Below are 17692 nucleotides of genomic sequence, written 5' to 3' on the forward strand. Positions count from 1 at the left end.
ACCACGGGGGGTGGGCGGCCGTGCCCTTTAGGATGCCCCCCGCCCCCGCTCTGATTCCTCCCCTCGTCCCCCGGCCTGCCAACACCCCCTCCCTGAAATAATCTTTTAAGATCGGTCCATGCACCTGGGGTGTCCAGTTCAGGCGCGGAGGGGGCCTGCCACCCCTCACCCCCCTTGGAAACCCGACACCCCCCCCACCCCCCACCCCGGCTGGTCTCTGGGGGTATAAATACCCACTGGGCGCTGGCCAGTCCCGGGGGTGGGGGGACACGATCCGCCCACCCCATCCCCGGTAAGGAAGAAAGGAAGGAGGCGCGGGGTTGGGGGGGGCTTTTATTTACAGGGCGGGGGCAGCGAGGCCAAGGGCGAGTCCTCCTGGGGGCACAGGACTCCTGGAGGCAGGGACGCGGGGGGCACCGCCCTCCTTAAGTCTTCTTCTGCTTGCGACCTGGGCGGGGGCGCGGGGTCCAGTTGAGCCCCCACAACCCCCGACCGCCCCAATCTGCTCCTGCCCTGCCCCCTCCTCTGCCCCACAACTGCCAGGCCCCACCAAACCTCTCTGGCCCACCCTCCATTCATTCATTCAGTCGTATTTATTGAGCGCTTACTGTGTGCAGAGCACTGTGCTAAGCGCTTACCTCCAAGCCCCGCCCCTCCCTTCTGCCCCACAACTGCCAGGCCCCACCAAACCTCTCTGGCCCACCCTCCATTCATTCATTCAATCGTATTTATTGAGCGCTTACTGTGTGCAGAGCACTGTGCTAAGCGCTTACCTCCAGGCCCCACCAAACCTCTCTGGCCCACCCTCCATTCATTCAGTCATTCAATCATTTATTTTGCTCTTACTGAGTGCAAAGCACTGTACTAAGCGCTTACCTCCAGGCCCCGCCCCCTCCTCTCTGCCCCGCCCCCTCCTCCCTGTCTATATGTTGCCAACTTGTACTTCCCAAGCGCTTAGTACAGTGCTCTGCACACAGTAAGCGCTCAATAAATATGATGATGATGATGATGCCCCACAACTGCCAGGCCCCACCAAACCTCTCTGGCCCACCCTCCATTCATTCATTCAATCATATTTATTGAGCACTTACTGAGTGCAGAGCACTGTACTAAGCGCTTACCTCCAGGCCCTGCCACCCCCCCCCCTCGCTGCCAACTGTCAGCTGTGTGACTTTGGGCAGTGACTTGATGATGATGACATTTGTTAAGCGCTTACTATGTGCCAAGCACTGTTCTAAGTGCTGAGGGGGAGGTGGGGGAGGGATCCAAGGTGATCAGGTTGTCCCACATGGGGCTCGCAGTCTTAATCCCCATTTTACAGATGAGGGAACTGAGGCTCAGAGAAGTGAAGTGACTTGAAGCAGCATGGCTCAGTGGAAAGAGCCCGGGCTTTGGAGTCAGAGGTCATGGGTTCGAATCCGTATGACCTTGGGGAAGTCACTTAACTTCTCTGAGCCTCAGTTCCCTCATCTGTAAAATGGGGATTAAGACTGTGAGTTCCACATGGGACAACCTCATCACCTGGTATACCCCCCCCCAGCGCTTAGAACAGTGCTTTGCACATAGTAAGCGCTTAACAAATACCATCATTATTATTATTATTGGCCAAGGTCACACAGCAGACATGGGGTGGGGCCAGGATTCGAACCCATGACCTAGGTGACTTTGGGCAAGTCACTTCTCTGGGCCTCAGTTCCCTCATCTGTCAAACGGGGATGAAGACTGTGAGCCCCGCCGTGGGACAACCCGATCACCTTGTAACCTCCCCAGCACAAAGAACAGTGCTTTGCACATAGTAAGCGCTTATTAAATGCCATCATTATTATTATTATGATTCTCTGGACCTCAGTTCCCTCAACTGTAAAACAGGGATGAAGACTGTGAGCCCCCCCGTGGGACAACCTGATCACCTTGTAACCTCCCCAGTGCAAAGAACAGTGCTTTGCACATAGTAAGCGCTTAATAAATGCCGTCATTATTATTACTATTATGATTCTCAGGGCCTCAGTTCCCTCATCTGTAAAATGGGGATGAAGACTGTGAGCCCCCCCACCCCGTGGGACAACCTGATCACCTTGTAACCTCCCCAGCGCAAAGAACAGTGCTTTGCACATAGTAAGCGCTTAATAAATGCCATCATCATTATTATTATTATGATTCTCTGGGCCTCAGTTCCCTCATCTGTAAAATGGGGATGAAGACTGTGAGCCCCCCCCGTGGGACAACCTGATCACCTTGTAACCTCCCCAGCGCAAAGAACAGTGCTTTGCACATAGTAAGCACTTAATAAATGCCATCATTATTATTATTATTATGATTCTCTGGGCCTCAGTTCCCTCATCTGTAAAACGGGGATGAAGACTGTGAGCCCCCCCATGGGACAACCTGATCACCTTGTAACCTCCCCGGCGCTTAGAACAGTGCTTGGCACATAGTAAGTGCTTAATAAATGCCATCATTATTATTATTATTATTATTATGATTCTCTGTGCCTCAGTTCCCTCATCTGTAAAATGGGGATGAAGACTGTGAGCCCCCCCATGGGACAACCTGATCACCTTGTAACCTCCCCAGCGCTTAGAACAGTGCTTGGCACATACTAAGCGCTTAATAAATGACATTATTATTATTATTAGAACAGTGCTTTGCACATAGTAATCGCTTAATAAATGCCATCATCATCATCATCTGCCCCTTCCCCTCCAGCCCCAGGCCCCGCCCCCTCATCGTCAGGCCCCGCCCCTTTTCCCGCCAGGCCCCGCCCACTTCGTTCGGGGCTCCGCCCCTTCCGTCAGGTCACGCCCCCTTGCTGACAGACACGCCCCTCGTCCCAGGCCCCGCCCCTTTTCCCGTCAGGCCCCGCCCCTCCATTCCGGACCCCGCCCCCTTCCCGTCAGCCCCCAGTCCGCCGCTCCCCCCAACTCACGCAGCTCGTTGTTCCGCGTGATGGCGTTGGCGGCGCGGGTCCTGGGGCCCTGCTGCGTGAAGTGGTAGCCGAAGCGCACGATGGCCGGACACTGCTCCAGCATGGCCGCCATCTCCATCTCCACCGAGTCCCCCGGCCACTGACGCTGAGGGGGGCGGGGAGCGAGGGGGGGACGGCCGGGCTCGCCAGCTGCCTCTTGGCCCCGCCCCCCGCCCTGCTACCTCCCCCTCGGATTGGACCACGACGCCGGCTAAGCCCCGCCCCCGGGTCCATCTCGCCCCTCGGATTGGGCCCCGCCCTCTGGTCTGGTCCCGCCCCTTGGATTGGGCAACGACGCCTGGCCCCGCCCCCGGCCCGGCTCCTCCCAGCGGATTGGACCACGCCCCCAGGTGTGGCCCCGCCCCCGAGCTCGTCCTGCCACAGATTGGCCCCCGCCCAATTTAGGCCCCGCCCCCGGCCTGGCTCCACCCCTCGGATTAGACCATGGCCCCTCCCCTTCCCTGGCCCCGCCCCGGGCTCGTCCCGCCCCTCGGATTGGGCCCCCCTCCAGGCCTGGCCACGCCCCCATCCTAAAACCCGCCCATGGGATTAGGCAGCGATCAATGCCCTTCCTAGGCCCCGACCCCGGCCTGGCTCCGCCCACCGGATTGGGCCACCTCCCGGATAGGCCCCGCCCATAGTCCTGGCCCCGCCCTCCGTCGTGGCCCCTCCCCTTCCCGGACTCGTCCCGCCCCTCGGATTGGACCCCGCCTCTCTGCCCGGCCACGCCCCCACCCTAAACCCCACCCCCGGTCCAAGACACGCCCCTGGCCCAACCTAGATCCTGCCCCCGGGCTCGTCCCTCCCCTCGGATTTGGCAACGGCCCCGTCCAGCCTAGGCCCCGCCCCCGGCCTGGCTCCTCCCCGTGATTGGACTAGGCCTCGCCCCCGGGTTCATCCCGCCCGTCGGAATGGACCACGCCCCCGTCTAGGCCCCGCCCCCAGGTCTGACCCTGCCCTCCGTCATGGCCCCTCCCCTTCCCTGGCCCCGCCCCCGGGCTCGTCCCGCCCATCGGATTGGGCAAAGACCCCCTGGCCTGGCCCCGCCCAACCCGGGTCCCGCCCCCGGCCTGGCTCCTCCCCTCGGATTGGACCACGGCCCCCTGCTAAGCCCCGCCCCAGACCTGGCCACGCCCCGGATAGGCCCCGACCCCATGCTTGGGCCCGCCCTCCCTCCTGGCCCCTTCCCTTCACTGGCCCCGCCCCCGGGCTCATCCCGCCCCGCGGATTGGCCCCTGCCCAACCTAGGCCCTGGCCTGGCTCCTCCCCTCTGATTGGACCACGCCCCGACTAGGCCCCGCCCCAGGCCTGGCCACGCCCCCGGGCTCATCCCGCCCCTGGTCTGGCCCCGCCTTCCGTCGTGGCCCCTCCCCTTCCTTGGCCCCGCCCCGGGCTCGTCCCGCCCCGCAGATTGGTCCCCGCCCAACCTAGGCCCCGCCCCCGGCCTGGCTCCTCCCCTCTGGACCGCGCTCCGAGTAGGCCACGCCCCCTTCCCTGGTCACGCCCCCGGGTTCATCCCACCCCTCTGATTGGTCCACGCCCCCTGCCAGGCCCCGCCCCCTTGTCTGGCTCCGCCCTCCGCCGTGGCCCCTCCCCTTCCTTGGCCCCGCTCCGGGCTCATCCCACCCCACGGATTGGCCCCGCCCCAGGCCTGGCCCCGCCCCCTTTCCCTGGCCCCAACTCTCTGCTTGGTCCCCGCCCCCGGCAAGGCCCCGCCCTCCGTCGTGGCCCCTCCCCTTCATTGGCCCCGCCCAGCGGATTGGGCCCCGCCCAATCTATGCCCCGCCCCAGTCCTGACCACGCCCCCGGGTTCATCCCGCCCTTCTGATTGGTCCACGCCCCCGGGCAGGCCCCTTCCTCCGTCTTGGCCCCGCCCCGGGCTCAATCCCGCCGCGCGGATTGGCCCCCGCCCAACTCAGGCCCCGCCCCCGGCCTGGCTCCTCCCCTCCGATTGGGCCGCGCCCCCGGCCTGGCCCCGCCCCCGTCCTGGCCCCGCCCCTCCGGCCCTCGTGTCCCGGTGCCCCGGGGCTCCTACCTGGTTGTCGAGGCGGAGCTCGGCCAGAGACGGGTGGGCGCGCACGGCCCGCAGCACCGCCATCAGCCCCGCGCTGCTGATGAAGTTCGACTCCAGGTTCAGGCTCTGCAGGGTCTGGTTCTCCCGCAGCATCTCCGCCACCGCCTGCCGGAACCGGGAATCAGCAGCATCACCACCACCATCATCATCATCATGGCATTTGTTAAGCACTTACTATGCGCAAAGCGCTGTTCTAAGCACTGGGGAGGTTACAAGGTGATCAGGTTGTCCCACGGGGGGCTCACAGTCAATCCCCGTTTTCCAGATGAGGGAACTGAGGCTCAGAGAAGTGAAGTGACCTGCCCAAGGTCACACAGCAGGCATGTGGCGGAGTCGGGATTCGAACCCATGACCTCTGACTCCAAAGCCCGGGCTCTTTCCACTGAGCCACGCTGCTTCTCCATCGGGAACCGGCGTCCCGGGGGCCGCCACAGTGGTGATGATAATAACAATAATAATGATGGTATTTGTTAAGCACTTACTACGCGCCCAGCACTGTTCTAAGCGCTGGGGGAGATACGAGGTGATCAGGTTGTCCCACGTGGGGGTCCCAGTCTTCATCCCCATTTTAATAATAATAATGGTATTTGTTAAGCGCTTACTATGTGCAAAGCACTGTTCTAAGCGCTGGGGGGGATAAAAGGTGATCAGATTGTCCCACGGGGGGCTCACAGTCTTCATCCCCATTTGACAGGTGAGGTAACTGAGGCACAGAGAAGTTAAGTGGCTCGCCCAAGGTCACACAGCTGACAAGTGGCGGAGCCGGGATTCAAACCCATGACCTCTGACTCCCAAGCCCGGGCTCTTTCCACTGAGCCGTGCTGCTTCTGTATAATAATCCAGATAATAATAACAATAGTCGGAATAATCATGACCATACGATTGATTGATTGATTGATTGATTGGGTAGGGACTGTCTCTATATGTTGCCAACTTGTACTTCCCAAGCGCTTAGTACAGTGCTCTGCACACAGTAAGCACTCAATAAATACAATTGATTGATTGATTGACCACTGTGGTACTTGTTAAGCACTTACTATGTGCCAGGCACTGGACTAAGCACTGGGGTGGATCCAAGCAAATCCGGTCGGACACAGGCCCCATCCCTCATGGGGTTCACAGTCTTAATCCTCATTTTAATAATAATAATGATGGCATTTATTAAGCGCTTACTATGTGCAAAGCACTGTTCTAAGCGCTGGGGATGTTACAAGGTGATGAGGTTGTCCCACGTGGGGCTCACAGTCTCAATCCCCATTTTACAGATGAGGTAACTGAGGCCCAGAGAAGTGAAGTGACTTGCCCAAAGTCACACAGCTGACAATCGGCAGAGCCGGGGTTTGAACCCATGACCTCTGACTCCAAAGCCCGGGCTCTTTCCACTGAGCCGTGCTGCTTCTGTATAATAATCCAGATGATAATAACAATAGTCAGAATAATCATGACCATACGATTGATTGATTGATTGGGTAGGGACTGTCTCTATATGTTGCCAACTTGTACTTCCCAAGCGCTTAGTACAGTGCTCTGCACACAGTAAGCACTCAATAAATACAATTGATTGATTGATTGACCACTGTGGTACTTGTTAAGCGCTTACTATGTGCCAGGCACTGGACTAAGCGCTGGGGTGGATCCAAGCAAATCCGGTCGGACACAGGCCCCGTCCCTCATGGGGTTCACAGTCTTAATCCTCATCTTAATAATAATAATGATGGCATTTATTAAGTGCTTACTATGTGCAAATCATTGTTCTAAGCGCTGGGGAGGTTACAAGGTGATCAGGTTGTCCCACGTGGGGCTCACAGTCTCAATCCCCATTTTACAGATGAGGGAACTGAGGCCCAGAGAAGTGAAGTGGCTTGCCCAAAGTCACACAGCTGACAGTCGGTGGAGCCGGGGTTTGAACCCATGACCTCTGACTCCCAAGCCCGGGCTCTTTCCACTGAGCCGTGCTGCTTCTGGATAATAATCCAGATAATAATAACAATAGTCAGAATAATCATGACCATACGATTGATTGATTGATTGATTGATTGATTGGGTAGGGACTGTCTCTATATGTTGCCAACTTGTACTTCTCAAGCGCTTAGTACAGTGCTGTGCACACAGTAAGTGCTCAATAAATACAATTGATTGATTGATTGACCACTGTGGTACTTGTTAAGCGCTTACTATGTGCCAGGCACTGGACTAAGCGCTGGGGTGGATCCAAGCAAATCCGGCTGGACACAGGCCCCGTCCCTCACGGGGTTCACAGTCTTAATCCTCATTTTAATAATAATAATGATGGCATTTCTTAAGCGCTTACTATGTGCAAAGCACTGTTCTAAGCGCCGGGGAGGTTACAAGGTGATCAGGTTGTCCCACGTGGGGCTCACAGTCTCAATCCCCATTTTACAGATGAGGTAACTGAAGCCCAGAGAAGTGAAGTGGCTTGCCCAAAGTCACCCAGCTGACAATCGGCGGGGCCGGGGTTTGAACCCATGACCTCTGACTCCCAAGCCCGGGCTCTTTCCACTGAGCCGTGCTGCTTCTGGATAATAATCCAGATAATAATAACGATAGTCAGAATAATCATGACCACTGTGGTACTTGCTAAGCGCTTACTATGTGCCAGGCACTGGACTAAGCGCTGGGGTGGATCCAAGCAAATCCGGTCGGACACAGGCCCCGTCCCTCATGGGGTTCACAGTCTTAATCCTCATTTTACAAAGGAGGAAACTGAGGCCCAGGGAACTGAAGCGACTCGCCCGAGGTTGGAGGGGCGGGATTAGAACCCAGGTCCTTCTGCCCGTCCCCGGGCCTGAGGTCTCTCCACCGGGGGTCGGGGGCGACTCACGTTGGCGACCGGATCGTTGCTGCGGGTGGCCACGAGGCTCAGCTTTAGCACGTGGGTGTTGGCTTTGAGGGCCTGGCACAGTTCGGTCAGCGCCGTGATCCCGACGTCCTGGGGGGCAAGAGGGCGACCGGCGACGGGGTGAGAGTCAGCGGGGCCCGGGACGGGCCCCCCCAAGCGCTTAGTACAGTGCTCCGCACATAGTAAGCGCTCAATAAATACGATTGATGACGATGCCGGGCCGGGCCGCGGGACCCACCTGCATGTTGTTCAGGTTGACGTCTTCGAGGTCGCGGTCGTCGCTTCGCACGCGTCGAAGGGTCTCCCCGAGGTCCGTGGGGTTGGGGGGCTCGTCGGGCACCGGCTTGTACTTGTCCGGCTGCACCACGCCTGGGGGGTGGGCGAGGGGCATGTGGCCCCGAGACCCGGCCCCGGACCCCCCCACCCCGGCCGCCCCCGCCCCACTCACTGCTGATCCCCTCCGTGTTGCAAATCTCGCCGCTGCAGATGGCATCGTAGTATTGCTTGTTGCTCATGAGCGTGTACATGCCCAGGATGGCTGCAGGAGGAGAGGGACACGGGTGAGCCTGGACACGTATGAGCCTGGACACGTGTGAGCCTGTCTACGCTGAAGGGGAGAGGGGGGAGAGGGCATGTGCCGGCGGGCATGTGGCTTGGATGGCTCTCCCCCTTCTCGACTGTGAGCCCACCGTCGGGTCGGGACCGCCTCTATATGTTGCCAACTTGGACTTCCCAAGCGCTTAGTCCAGTGCTCTTGCACACAGTAAGCGCTCAATAAATACGATTGATTGATTAAGCGAAGCAGCGTGGCTCAGTGGAAAGAGCCCGGGCTTCGGAGTCAGAGGTCATGGGTTCAAATCCCGGCTCCGCCTCTTGTCAGCTGGGTGACTTTGGGCAAGTCGCTTCACTTCTCTGGGCCTCAGTTACCTCATCTGTAAAAATGGGGATTAAGACTGTGACCCCCCCTCCGTGGGCCAACCTGATCACCTTGTAATCTCCCCAGCGCTTAGAGCAGTGCTTTGCACATTGTAAGCGCTTAATAAAGGCCGTCATTATTATCATTATTATTATGATTGATTGATTGGGCGGGAGATGGTGGTCCGTGTACATGCCCAGGATAGGCAGGTGTGCGTGGGTACGTGATAATAATAATTGTATCTGTTAATAATAATGATGGCCTTTGTTAAGCGCTTAGTATGTGCAAAGCACTGTTCTAAGCAGTCTTAATCCTCATTTTAATAATAATAATGATGATGGCATTTTATTGATGGCATTAAAGGGGGATACAAGGCGATCAGGTTGTCCCATGGGGGACAATCCCCATCTTACAGACGAGGGAACTGAGGCCCAGAGAAGTTTAGTGACTTGCCCCAGGTCACTCAGCTGACAATTGGCGGAGCCGGGATTTGAACCCACGACCTCTGACTCCCAAGCCCGGGCTGTTTCCATCGAGTCTCGCTGCTTCTCTGCGTTCTCCAGGTCCATTTTACGGTTGAGGTAACCGAGGCCCGGGGCAGTAAAGTGACTTGCCTAAGGTCACACGGCAGACATGGTAGAGCGTGAGCGCGTACGTGAGGAGGGTGGCGGGGTGGGGGTGGGGGCGCGCGGAGGAAGGGGACCCCCACCTGCCCCCTGGACCCCCCACCTGCGATGTCGCACATCTCGGCGTCGGTGGCCTGAGCCAACGCGGCCTCCAGCTCGGGCTCCAGCGTGATCTGCTCCTCGGCCGGGATCTCCCGCTTGGGCTGCAGGAACGGCTTCCCTGGGCCGGGGACAACGCGTGGGGTCGGCTAAAGCGGGGCGCTTGGTGCAACCGAAACACTTAACATCATCATCATCATCATCACCATCAATCGTATTTATTGAGCGCTTACTGTGTCCAGAGCACTGGACTAAGCAAGCGCTTGGGAAGTCCAAGTTGGCAACATCTAGAGACGGTCCCTACCCAACGGTGGGCTCACGGTCTAAAAGGGGGAGACGGAGAACAAAACCAAACATACTAACAAAATAAAAGAAATAGAATAGATATGTACAAGTAAAATAGAGTAATAAATATGTACATCATCATCATCAATCGTATTTATTGAGCGCTTACTATGTGCAGAGCACTGGACTAAGCGCTTGGGAAGTACAAATTGGCAACATCTAGAGACAGTCCCTACCCAACAGAGGGCTCACAGTCTAGAAGGGGGAGACAGAGAACAAAACCAAACATACTAACAAAATAAAATAAATAGAATAGATATGTACAAGTAAAATAGAGTAATAAATATGTACATCATCATCATCAATCGTATTTATTGAGCGCTTACTATGTGCAGAGCACTGGACTAAGCGCTTGGGAAGTACAAATTGGCAACATCTAGAGACAGTCCCTACCCAACAGAGGGCTCACAGTCTAGAAGGGGGAGACAGAGAACAAAACCAAACATACTAACAAAGTAAAATAAATAGAATAGATATGTACAAATAAAATAGAGTAATAAATATGTACAAACATATATACAGGTGCTGTGGGGAAGGGAAGGAGGTAAGATGGGGGGATGGAGAGGGGGACGAGGGGGAGAGGAAGGAAGGGGCTGAGTGTGGGAAGGCCTCCTGGAGGAGGTGAGCTCTCAGTAGGGCCTTGAAGGGAGGAAGGGAGCTAGCTTGGCGGAGGGGCAGAGGGATTGGGGGCATTCCAGGCCCGGGGGATGACGTGGGCCGGGGGTCGATGGCGGGACAGGCGAGAACGAGGTACGGGGAGGAGATTAGCGGCGGAGGAGCGGAGGGTGCGGGCCGGGCTGGAGAAGGACAGAAGGGAGGTGAGGTAGGAGGGGGCCAGGGGATGGACAGCCTTGAAGCCCAGGGTGAGGAGTTTCTGCCTGATGCGCAGATTGATTGGTAGCCACTGGAGATTTTCAAATATCCCCGGCGGGGACGGGCACTGAAGGACGCCAGGGCCCTCGAAGGCCAGTCCACCCCGGAGAGCCTCCCTCACGCACCGCCTTTGCGGGGCCGGTTAAGGCAGAGGCCCAATTCAGTGCTCCCGGCGGGGACGGGCACTGATGGAAGTCCCTTCTAGACTGTGAGCCCGCTGTTGGGTAGGGACTGTCTCTATGTGTTGCCGACTTGTACTTTCCAAGTGCTTAGTACAGTGCTCTGCACGCAGTAAGCGCTCAATAAATACTATTGATTGATTGATTGATTGATTGATGGACGCCGGGGCCCTCGAAGACCAGTCCACCCCAGAGAACCTCCCTAACTCACCACGTTTGCGGGGCCGGTTAAGGCAGAGGCCGAATTCAGTGCTCCCGGCGCCTACTACGGGGCTCGGCCTAGCTGTGAGCCCACTGTTGGGTAGGGACCGTCTCCATATAATAATAATAATGATGGCATTTATTAAGCGCTTACTATCATCATCAATCGTATTTATTGAGCGCTTACTATGTGCAGAGCACTGTACTAAGCGCTTGGGAAGTACAAATTGGCAACATATAGAGACAGTCCCTGCCCAACATTGGGCTCACAGTCTACTATGTGCAAAGCACTGTTCTAAGCGCTGGGGAGTTTACAAGGTGATCGGGTTGTCCCACGGTGGGGGGCTCACAGTCTTAATCCCCATTTTCCAGACGAGGGAACTGAGGCCCAGAGAAGTGAAGTGACTCGCCCAGAGTCACCCAGCTGACAAGCGGCGGAGCCTGGATTTGAACCCATGACCTCCGACTCCCAAGCCCGGGCTCTTTCCACTGAGCCACGCGGCTTCCCCAATTTGGACTTCCCAAGCGCTTAGTCCGGCGCTCCACACCCTTTTAGACTGTGAGCCCACTGTTGGGTAGGGACCGTCTCCATATGTTGCCAACTTGAACTTCCCAGGCGCTTAGTCCAGCGCTCTGCACGCGGTAAGCGCTCAATAAATACGATTGATTGATTGATTGCATCATCATCATCAATCGTATTTATTGAGCGCTTACTATGTGCAGAGCGCTGGACTAAGCGCTTGGGAAGTACAAGTTGGCGACATATAGAGACAGTCCCTACCCAACAGTGGGCTCCCAGTCTAAAGCGCTCAATAAATAGGATTGAAGGACTGAATCAATCAATCAATCAATCAATCGTATTTATTGAGCGCTTACTATGAGAGACAGTCCCTACCCAACAGTGGGCTCCCAGTCTAAAGCGCTCAATAAATAGGATTGAAGGACTGAATCAATCAATCAATCAATCAATCAATCGTCTTTATTGAGCGCTTACTATGTGCAGAGCGCTGGACGAAGCCCTTGGGAAGTACAAATTGGCGATATATAGAGACAGTCCCTACCCAACAGTGGGCTCCCAGTCTAAAGCGCTCAATAAATAGGATTGAAGGACTGAATCAATCAATCAATCAATCAATCGTATTTATTGAGCGCTTACTATGAGAGACAGTCCCTACCCAACAGTGGGCTCCCAGTCTAAAGCGCTCAATAAATAGGATTGAAGGACTGAATCAATCAATCAATCAATCAATCGTATTTATTGAGCGCTTACTATGTGCAGAGCCCTGGACGAAGCACTTGGGAAGTACAAATTGGCGACATATAGAGACGGTCCCTACCCAACAGTGGGCTCCCAGTCTAAAGCGCTCAATAAATAGGATTGAAGGACTGAATCAATCAATCAATCAATCAATCGTATTTATTGAGCGCTTACTATGAGAGACAGTCCCTACCCAACAGTGGGCTCCCAGTCTAAAGGGCTCAATAAATAGGATTGAAGGACTGAATCAATCAATCAATCAATCAATCGTATTTATTGAGCGCTTACTATGAGAGACAGTCCCGACCCAACAGTGGGCTCCCAGTCTAAAGCGCTCAATAAATAGGATTGAAGGACTGAATCAATCAATCAATCAATCAATCAATCGTATTTATTGAGCGCTTACTATGTGCAGAGCGCTGGACGAAGCGCTTGGGAAGTACAAATTGGCGACATATAGAGACGGTCCCTACCCAACAGTGGGCTCCCAGTCTAAAGCGCTCAATAAATAGGATTGAAGGACTGAATCAATCAATCAATCGTATTTATTGAGCGCTTACTATGTGCAGAGCGCTGGACGAAGCGCTTGGGAAGTACAAATTGGCAACCTATAGAGACAGTCCCGACCCAACAGTGGGCTCCCAGTCTAAAGCGCTCAATAAATAGGATTGAAGGACTGAATCAATCAATCAATCAATCGTCTTTATTGAGCGCTTACTATGTGCAGAGCACTGTACTAAGCGCTTGGGACTCTCCGGGCTACCTTTCTTCTCTCCGGTGAAGGGCACCAGGTCGTCGCGCTCCTTGAACTCGAGCGCCTGCCGTTCCAGATACTGCATCAGCGCGTCCCGGTCCAGCGGGCCCGTCGGGCTCTTCTTCGTCTGGTCGCGTTGTCGCAGGCCCGCGGGCAGCAGCAGGTTCTGGGGAGACGCGCCACGGCAACTCGAACCCCGACCTCGCCTCCAAAATCCCGCTCTGCCCTTCTCCCGGTATTCCCCCAAATCCCCCTCTGGCACCCTCCGCACCAGAGGCCACAAGCGATGGGATGCTTGGGGACCATAATAATAATGGCTCGCGGTCCCTATTTTACCGATAAAGGAACTGAGGCCTGGAGAATAATAATAATGATGGTATTTGTTAAGCGCTTACTATGTGCAGATAATAATAATAATAATAATGATAGCATTTATTAAGCGCTTACTATGTGCAAAGGCCACCTCCTCCAGGAGGCCTTCCCAGACTGAGCCCCCTCCTTCCTCTCCCTCTCCATCCCCCCCATCTTACCTCCTTCCCTTCCCCACAGCACCTGTATATAAGTATATATGGTTGTACATATTTATTACTCTATTTATTTATTTATTTTACTTGTACATTTCTATCCTACTTATTTTATTTTGTTGGTATGTTTGGTTCTGTTCTCTGTCTCCCCCTTTTAGACTGTGAGCCCACTGTTGGGTAGGGACTGTCTCTATGTGATGCCAATTTGTACTTCCCAAGCGCTTAGTACAGTGCCCTGCACATAGTAAGCGCTCAATAAATGCGATTGATTGATTGATTGATTGATTGCAAAGCACTGTTCTCAGCGCTGGGGAGGTTACAAAGTGATCAGGCTGTCCCATTAAGCGCTTACTATGTGCAAAGCACTGTTCTCAGCGCTGGGGAGGTTACAAAGTGATCAGGCTGTCCCATTAAGCGCTTACTATGTGCAAAGCACTGTTCTAAGCGCTGGGGAGGTTACAAAGGGATCAGGCTGTCCCCCCTCACAGTCTCAATCCCCGTTTTACAGATGAGGTAACTGAGGCCCAGAGGAGTGAAGTGACTTGCCCAAAGTCACACAGCTGATAATTGGTGGGATTTGAACCCATGACCTCTGACTCCAAAGCCCGCGCTCTTTCCACTGAGCCACGCTGCTTCTCATAATACCAATAATAATAATAATGTTGGTGTTTGTTAAGCGCTTACTATGTGCAGATAATAATAATAATAATAATGATGGCATTTGTTAAGCGCTTACTATGTGCAAAGCACTGTTCTAAGCGCTGGGGAGGTTACAAAGGGATCAGGCTGTCCCCCCTCACAGTCTCAATCCCCATTTTACAGATGAGGTAACTGAGGCCCAGAGGAGTGAAGTGACTTGCCCAAAGTCACACAGCTGATAATTGGTGGGATTTGAACCCATGACCTCTGACTCCAAAGCCCGCGCTCTTTCCACTGAGCCACGCTGCTTCTCATAATACCAATAATAATAATGTTGGTGTTTGTTAAGCGCTTACTATGTGCAAATAATAATAATAATCATGATGGTATTTGTTAAGCGCTTACTATGTGCAGATAATAATAATAATAATGATGGTATTTGTTAAGCGCTTACTATGTGCAAATAATAATAATAATCATGATGGTATTTGTTAAGCGCTTACTATGTGCAGATAATAATAATAATAATGATGGTATTTGTTAAGCGCTTACTATGTGCAAATAATAATAATAATGATGGTATTTGTTAAGCGCTTACTATGTGCAAATAATAATAATAATGATGGTATTTGTTAAGCGCTATGTGCAAATAATAATAATAACGATGGTATTTGTAAGCACTTACTATGTGCAGATAATAATAATAATAATGATGGTATTTGTTAAGCGCTTACTATGTGCAAATAATAATAATAATAATGATGGTATTTGTTAAGCGCTTACTATGTGCAGATAATAATAATAATAATGATGGTATTTGTTAAGCGCTTACTATGTGCAAATAATAATAATAATAATGATGGTATTTGTTAAGCGCTTACTATGTGCAGATAATAATAATAATAATGATGGTATTTGTTAAGCGCTTACTATGTGCAAATAATAATAATAATGATGGTATTTGTTAAGCGCTTACTATGTGCAGATAATAATAATAATAATGATGGTATTTGTTAAGCGCTTACTATGTGCAAATAATAATAATAATGTTGGTATTTGTTAAGCGCTTACTATGTGCAAATAATAATAATAATAATGTTGGTATTAAGCGCTTACTATGTGCAAAGCACCGTTCTAAGCGCTGGGGAGGTTACCAGGTGATCAGGTTGGCCCACGGGGGGCTCACACAATGCTAATCCCCATTTTCCAGGTGAGGCAACTGAGGCCCAGAGAAGTGAAGTGACTCGCCCAGAGTCACCCAGCTGACAAGTGGCGGAGCCGGGATTTGAACCCATGACCTCCGACTCCAAAGCCCAGGCTCTTTCCGCCGAGCCACGCTGCTTCTCTAAAAGTAACTGTGGTGTTGGTTAAGTGCTTACTCTGTGCCAGGCACTGGACTAAGCGCTGGGGTGGATGCAACCGAATCGGGTTGGACACAGTCCCTGTCCCGCGTGGGGCTCACGGTCTCCACCCCCATTTTACAGAGGAGGAAACTGAGGCCCCGAGAAGTGAAGTGACTCCCACTGTTGTCCGTCTCTATATGTTGCCAACTTGTACTTCCCAAGCGCTTAGTCCAGTGCTCTGCACACAGTAAGCGCTCAATAAATACGATTGATTGATTGACTCGTCCAAGGTCACGGAGCAGATGAGTGGGGGCGAGGGGATGAGACCCCCCCCAGGTGCCCCGGGGCCCGTACGCCTGGAGAAGCAGCGCGGCTCAATGGAAAGAGCCCGGGCTTTGGAGTCAGAGGTCATGGGTTCAAATCCCGGCTCCGCCAATTGTCAGCTGTGTGACTTTGGTCAAGTCACTTCACTTCTCTGGGCCTCAGTTCCCTCATCTGTAAAATGGGGATGAAGAGTGTGAGCCCCATGTGGGACAGCCTGATCACCTTGTATCCTCCCAGCGCTTAGAACAGTGCTTTGCACAAAGTAAGCGCTAAATAAATGCCATCATTATTATTATTATGGGTTCAAATCCCGGCTCCGCCAATCGTCAGCTGTGTGACTTTGGGCAAGTCGCTTCACTTCTCTGTGCCTCAGTTCCCTCATCTGTAAAACGTGGATGAAGACTGTGAGCCCCATGTGGGACAACCTGATCACCTTGTATCCCCCCAGCGCTTAGAACAGTGCTTTGCACATAGTAAGCGCTTAATAAATGCCATCATTATTATTATTACGGGTTCAAATCCCGGCTCCACCAATCGTCAGCTGTGTGACTTTGGGCAAGTCGCTTCACTTCTCTGGGCCTCAGTTCCCTCATCTGTAAAACGCGGATGAAGACTGTGAGCCCCATGTGGGACAACCTGATCACCTTGTATCCCCCCCAGCGCTTAGAACAGTGCTTTGCACATAGTAAGCGCTTAATAAATGCCATCACTATTATTATTACGGGTTCAAATCCCGGCCCCGCCAATCGTCAGCTGTGTGACTTTGGGCAAGTCGCTTCAGTTCTCTGGGCCTCAGTTCCCTCATCTGTAAAATGTGGATGAAGACTGTGGGCCCCATGTGGGACAACCCGATCACCTTGTATCCCCCCAGCGCTTAGAACAGTGCTTTGCACATAGTAAGCGCTTAATAAATGCCATCACTATTATTATTACGGGTTCAAATCCCGGCTCCGCCAATCGTCAGCTGTGTGACTTTGGGCAAGTCACTTCATTTCTCTGGGCCTCAGTTCCCTCATCTGTAAAATGGAGATTAAGACTGTGAGCCCCACTTGGGACAGCCTGATCACCTTGTATCCCCCCAGCGCTTAGAACAGTGCTTTGCACATAGCAAGCGCTTAATAAATGCCATCATTATTATTATTACGGGTTCAAATCCCGGCCCCGCCAATCGTCAGCTGTGTGACTTTGGGCAAGTCGCTTCACTTCTCTGGGCCTCAGTCCCCTCATCTGGAAAACGCGGATGAAGACTGTGGGCCCCATGTGGGACAACCCCATCACCTTGCAACCTCCCCAGCGCTTAGAACAGTGCTTTGCACGTAGTCAGCGCTCGACAAATGCCATCATTAGGATGATTATTGTCGCCGGGCGGGCCCGGGCCGGACGGGCGTCCGCCTGGTCACCTCGGGATCCATCTCCTGCAGTTCGCAGTCCAGCTGCTCCAGCTCCTCGGGGCTCAGGCCCCTCAGGATCTCATCCTCGTCGATGTCACGGTATTTCTCCAGCTCCTGACGGTAGGACGACGTCATGGCGGGCAGCCCCCTCCCCGGGCAAGGCGGTGGCTGCGGGGCCGGGGGACGGGTCAGCGGGCACCCCCGGACCGCCCGGTGCCCGCTTCCCCTCCCCTTCGCCGGCAGCTGCCCCCGGGTCCTGCCAAGCCCCTTGGCCCGCGGCCCAGGCCGCACAAGGAAGGCCCGACGACTCAGCGGAAACCC

The 17692-nt window shown here is 54.0% G+C and overlaps 1 protein-coding gene across 1 annotated transcript; it reads right to left on the reverse strand.

The window, feature by feature from the left end:
* Positions 1-334: 334 nt before the first annotated feature.
* Positions 335-17692, reverse strand: TMOD4 (tropomodulin 4). Its single transcript, XM_038768844.1, has 9 exons — positions 17381-17692; positions 13160-13316; positions 9545-9661; positions 8348-8437; positions 8138-8268; positions 7882-7989; positions 5001-5144; positions 2927-3071; positions 335-448 (listed from the first exon to the last, which is right to left on the reverse strand). The coding sequence occupies exons 1-9, from the start codon at positions 17504-17506 to the stop codon at positions 426-428; spliced, it is 1041 nt and encodes a 346-aa protein (XP_038624772.1). The 5' UTR covers positions 17507-17692; the 3' UTR covers positions 335-425.

Source organism: Tachyglossus aculeatus, chromosome Y4 (assembly GCF_015852505.1).
Source record: "Tachyglossus aculeatus isolate mTacAcu1 chromosome Y4, mTacAcu1.pri, whole genome shotgun sequence".
In the NCBI taxonomy this organism is placed as follows: Eukaryota; Metazoa; Chordata; class Mammalia; order Monotremata; family Tachyglossidae; genus Tachyglossus; species Tachyglossus aculeatus.